Genomic DNA, 5,000 nt, shown 5'->3' with positions numbered 1-5,000 from the left:
GTAAAAAATAATCATTATACAGAATAATGTGTATTAATACATTATACTCATTGATTAATGTTGCAGGTACTTTATATACTGCTGTGTACCTTAGACAATATTAATACATCATAATGTACTAGCTGATTAATAATCTGTGAAGTAAATAAAGCTGTCAGACAAATAAAGCAGTAAAAAAGTACAATATTTACTCTGAGATTTAATGTAGCAGGAAATGGAAATACTCGAGTATAAGTACCTCAACGTCGTACTTAAGTAGTACCTGAGTACTTTACTCACATCGTCGCTGCAGCTCAAAGTGTAAAAGTTTGCAGTAGAAGTACCTCACAGCTGTACTTGGGTACGTGTACTTTATGTGTACTTAAAACACGGTGTCGTCACGTACCTTCAGCGAACCGCCGAGAAGATTCAATAAAGTGATGAGTAACGAACTCTTCAGGAGCGACTGAGTACTTATTATTGTTATTGTTATTATTATAATAAACGGAATAAAGAGTTGAAGCTTGAAGTCAGAGTTGGTTCCTGAGTCTGCAGCAGCAGAAGTCTGCAGGACCTGACATGTCTGATCCTAGACCGGGATCCACCCCTAGAGGTCTGAACCTAGACCAGGTTCCACCCATAGAGGACTACCCCCCTCCGCCCCGCTCCTCACCTTCACTGATCGCTGATCGATATCCTCGGATCGATCCCGTGTGTGTGTGTGTGTGTGTGTGTGTCGGTGGTCCAGGTGTCTCCCTCCTGGCCGGTCCGCCTCCTCTACATGCTGAGTGAGTGTGAACCCGGAAAACAGCCGCGCGCGGCCGCTGCGTTAACTATAAAAGGAGTTGATTTCCTCAAGAGGAACTGAGCTGCGAGCCAATCAGCGAGCAGCGCGAGAGAGAGCAAAACCTTGCAACCTATAACTTCACCGTCGGCCGACGGAGGCAACTGCAACTGAGAGAGAACCGAAGTCCAAAAGTATGGAAGCCCGTGAATACAATTCTGACTTTAAAAATCTAAATAATAAAAAAATGAATAATAAATTTGATTTTTTCTAAAAACAAGAATTTTGATTACAAATGTGTTAAAAATACCAACTTTTCATCCATTATTTATTTCATTTCATTTCATTTTATTTTATTTTATTTAAAAAACTGTATTGTCAAACTACAAACAACCTCGGTGAAATCCTACATTTCCCATGTTGCCCCGCGCCCATGGAAGTGCGTCATCACGCGTGACCTTGCCACTCTTCTTCTTCACCTGTTTTTCCTAGCTGGCTGAAGAGAGTGGACGAGCATGGCGAGTAAAGATCCCGCAGTAAGTAGCGTTAATATTAACTCACGGCACAATTTCTGCCTTCACGTCGGTTCAACCGCTCTGCTGTTTCCCGCTCTTTTGCACGCTGGCTCGTGACATTATTGGCATTCTTAGAACAGCGCGTCACACACGTGAGTCAGGCTTATGTGATGTAAGCTAACGTTAGCTTTAAAGCTAGCTCACCGTTACAGTAACGTTAGCTTAGTTCAGACTCAGATTCAGGTCAGAGAAGAAGACATTAAAGATGGAAAGATAAATAAAGATCTGTGTCTTTCTGTCTCTCTCTCTATGTCTGTCTCTCTCTATCTGATGGACGTTTTAAAGTTAATAAATGTTGGTTGGCTAACGTGTAACTTCTTCTTAGCAGGAATATGAAGCCATTCATTCGTAGGATGAGACGCCAGTTTCCTAGTATAAATCTAATTACTGTCCTCTCTTATAGTTGTATTAACATCATTATAGAATAACAGAATATCTTCTTTAATTCAGCACACATCCCTCCTCCTCACCCTCTTCCTCCTTCCTGTGCCAGTCTCAGTCCCCTGCGCTGGTCTCAGTCCCTGCATAGTAGTTGAGGAGGTGTCAACCTTCAACATGGTTACCGAAGGTCGCTCTGTGTCATGTCTACTTAAGTGTTTCCTCATTGGTCAACATTTAGTCCTGGCAGTACTCTTCTTCTCCTTCCTCCTCTTGTCCTTCCTCCTTGTTCTTCTCCTCTTCTCCTTCCTCCTCCTCGTCTTTTTCCTAACCTGCCTCTCCTTCCTCCTCCTGTGTTTACTCATTTGTCAACATTTGGTCCTCAAAGTCTTTGAGCCTGAGTCTCCCGGTCTATGAGCCTGAGTCTCCCGGTCTATGAGCCTGAGTCTCCCGGTCTATGAGCCTGAGTCTCCCGGTCTATGAGCCTGAGTCTCCCGGTCTTTGTGTGTTTTCAGGGTTTTCTGCAGCAGCTTCGTCAGATAGCGTCCCGGATGTCAGCTGGATCTCGAGGAGCCGGAGTGGGTCTGAAGCTGCTGGTGGGAGCTGGAGCTCTGGCCTATGGAGTCAAGGAGGCAACATACACAGGTAGTACTTTAGCTTATTAATCATGCATAATGTCACATAAATATCATTTACACCTGTCACTCACTAGATGTTTGACAACATCTAGTTTCATGGTGACAACTGTTGGATATATGTATTACTCTATTCTCCTGTAGTGTCTCTCCTTTAAGTAATTTGAGAGAATCTTGAAGAAAACACAAATGTGCAGATGTGTTGTAGTATTATTGAACTGGTAGTGATGCGTCTGTGTGTCCTGTAGTTGAAGGAGGACAGAGAGCGATCGTCTTCAACAGGTTTGGAGGGATGCAGATGGACACCGTCCTCTCTGAGGGACTCCACTTCAGGTAGGAGGAGTCTCAACTAACACATGAAGAGGCTTACAGAACATCTGGGGCGGATATCGACCAATGATGTCGACTCAATGACACCCTTTAACTTTCAAAATAAAAGCTGGGACAGTGGCGTGGTCTTACTGAGAGAGCTGCAGTCGTGTTATTCGTGTTTCACAATTGAACACAATTAAAAAGCATGTTTTCTATGAAACACTTCACCGTTTATCAGAGCCGGAAGCCATTATTAAGTCATTATTGTCAGATTTTCATCTTTCCGACGGTCTTTGAACACATCGTGTGTGAAGAATGCTTTCATCAGAAAGAGCAACAAAACAAAGCTTCAAATTGTGATATTGAATTTTGATTGCAAACATGATCTCCTCTGATAATATGCTCTAGAGCAGAGGTAGCCAACACGGTGCCCGCGGGCATCTGGTCGCCCGCAGGGACCACGTGAGTCACCTGCAAGGCATGTTCTAAAAATAGCACTAGTCACCATGGAGCTCCGTCTAAAATTGTAGTTGCTGTTCATTTTTAATCAAAAACGCATTAGTGTAGATTTTAAAATGACAATATTTCTTGTCGTAAGAGAGTTGGGTACCCAGAGGAGCACGGCGGACAGCCAGGAAGAGGCTGCCGTACCGCACTGGGTTTTCAGGTTCCGAATGGCGGGCGCTTCCCGTTGGCGCCGGACGCGCGCCGCGAGCGTCAGGTCCGTCAGTCCTCGGAACAGGCCGCGGGGCAACAACTCTTGGGTGGCGGGGGTAGAGGCGAGGCAACGCAATCCGACCGAAAAGGCCCAGACTAGAGGTTTGAACGCGGGCGCCCGAAGATACTCGCGCGCCTCGGAGGGTTGGATCCCCCCTCGGCTATAGACCAGACTGGTTACTAGTTTCTTCGTGGAGAAAAAGGTACCGTTAGAAATGGTGTCGGTGACAACAGACGGGGCTCCCGCCATGACGGGCCGGCATGCAGGCTTCATTGCGCAATGTAAAGGTGACCCAGACTTCCCCAAATGTCTACATTACCACTGCATCATTCACCAGCAGGCGCTGTGTGCAGGAGTAACCGGCTTTGATCACGTGATGACTCCTGTCTGAAGATCATAAATGGCATCCGATCCAAAGCAAACAACACAGGACATTCATAACTGATCATTTGTATAAACATGGGACAGAGCTGATTTGTTCAAAAATGTTACAAAAGTGGTTATTACCAACGAGACATGATGTGAAGATATGACAGTTAATGATTTCACAGAAAATGATCATTTTTACAAAAATATAACAGGTGTGATTTTGAACCAAATGCTGGAAATGTGCTTATTCATACAAAACTGTCAAGAAAGACATTTACTAAAACATCAGAGATGTGATACCTCTGACCTTCAAATGTTGAAACAGAAGAACAGAAATAAAAGTTTAAATATATCTGTGTTTCTACCATCATGTTGTGGAAATCATTGTTAATAATTATTGTGAGGAATAATTAACATTGACATGTGATCAGACAGTGTCTCCACACATATTATTATTATTATTATTATTATTAAGGTGATCTGTGCAACTTTGTTATTCAGGAGGTTTGTATCAAACAAGCAGCCCTTCGTACTACTCGGTACCCTTCAAGTAGCTCTGTTTCAAAAAGGTTGGTGACCCCTGCTATAGAATCATGTAGATTACTCCACTACTCTGTCTATATACTCTCAGGATATTTGTTTTTATGCGACATGTCAACACAGTTTTCACTTTAATATTCAAACCTTCTGTTTGTCTTGTGCTGCTTTATATCAATAAACTACAATTAAATAGTCCATTAGATTTATTTGGGAGTGAAATGAGTCGTTTAAATTAATCAATTAAATCAGTAAAATGTTGATAAATGGTGGAAAATCATTAGTAGTTTAGGAAGTCAAATATTCTGCTCATCATTTCAACGCCTACATTTAGAATAACTATTTATAACGTTAAAATCTATATTTTGTTTTCTTCTACGTATTTATTTTTATTTGCTCGTCACAGAAATCTTATGAATGCAGAAACAAGCAAAAAACATGACATAATCAAATGTAGAAAGTTTGCAGGAAGAACTTGGATTGAGAAGAATGAATGGATTCATAAACGAGTCGTATTGCTCGTTTATAACTCGTGTCGTTGTCTTCAGGATTCCCTGGATCCAGTATCCCGTCATCTACGACATCAGAGCCAGACCCAGGAAGATCTCCTCCCTCACCGGAAGCAAAGGTCAGACTCTCAAACATATAGACCTGTCAATCACAGTAAGCCCCGCCCTAAAGCATCCCCTGCTTTATGGTCTGTGTGACTCTAA

At 42.7% G+C, this 5,000-nt stretch overlaps 2 protein-coding genes across 3 annotated transcripts in view; one reads left to right on the top strand and one right to left on the bottom strand.

The window, feature by feature from the left end:
• The window catches only part of LOC116400908 (protein FAM49B-like), an 11,025-nt gene extending 10,207 nt beyond the window's left edge, over positions 1 to 818 (bottom strand). The window contains exon 1 of one of the 2 annotated variants that reach the window (XM_031879013.1): positions 653 to 818. The gene's annotated coding sequence lies outside the window, so the exon portion shown is untranslated. The other variant, XM_031879014.1, reaches the window with a different exon arrangement.
• Positions 819 to 1,194: 376 nt separating this feature from the next.
• LOC116400905 (prohibitin-2) overlaps positions 1,195 to 5,000 on the top strand; it is a 20,082-nt gene continuing 16,276 nt past the window's right edge. Inside the window, exons 1-4 of the mRNA XM_031879009.1 lie at positions 1,195 to 1,299; positions 2,232 to 2,361; positions 2,600 to 2,684; positions 4,836 to 4,915. Of these exons, the coding sequence (XP_031734869.1) occupies positions 1,279 to 1,299; positions 2,232 to 2,361; positions 2,600 to 2,684; positions 4,836 to 4,915 (316 nt within the window). The 5' untranslated portion in view covers positions 1,195 to 1,278. The remainder of the gene's footprint in view (positions 1,300 to 2,231; positions 2,362 to 2,599; positions 2,685 to 4,835; positions 4,916 to 5,000) is intronic.

This window comes from Anarrhichthys ocellatus, unplaced genomic scaffold, assembly GCF_004355925.1.
Source record: "Anarrhichthys ocellatus isolate YVR2014 unplaced genomic scaffold, GSC_Weel_1.0 scaffold216, whole genome shotgun sequence".
Lineage (NCBI taxonomy): Eukaryota > Metazoa > Chordata > Actinopteri > Perciformes > Anarhichadidae > Anarrhichthys > Anarrhichthys ocellatus.
This window is presented reverse-complemented; position numbering and strand designations above follow the sequence as displayed.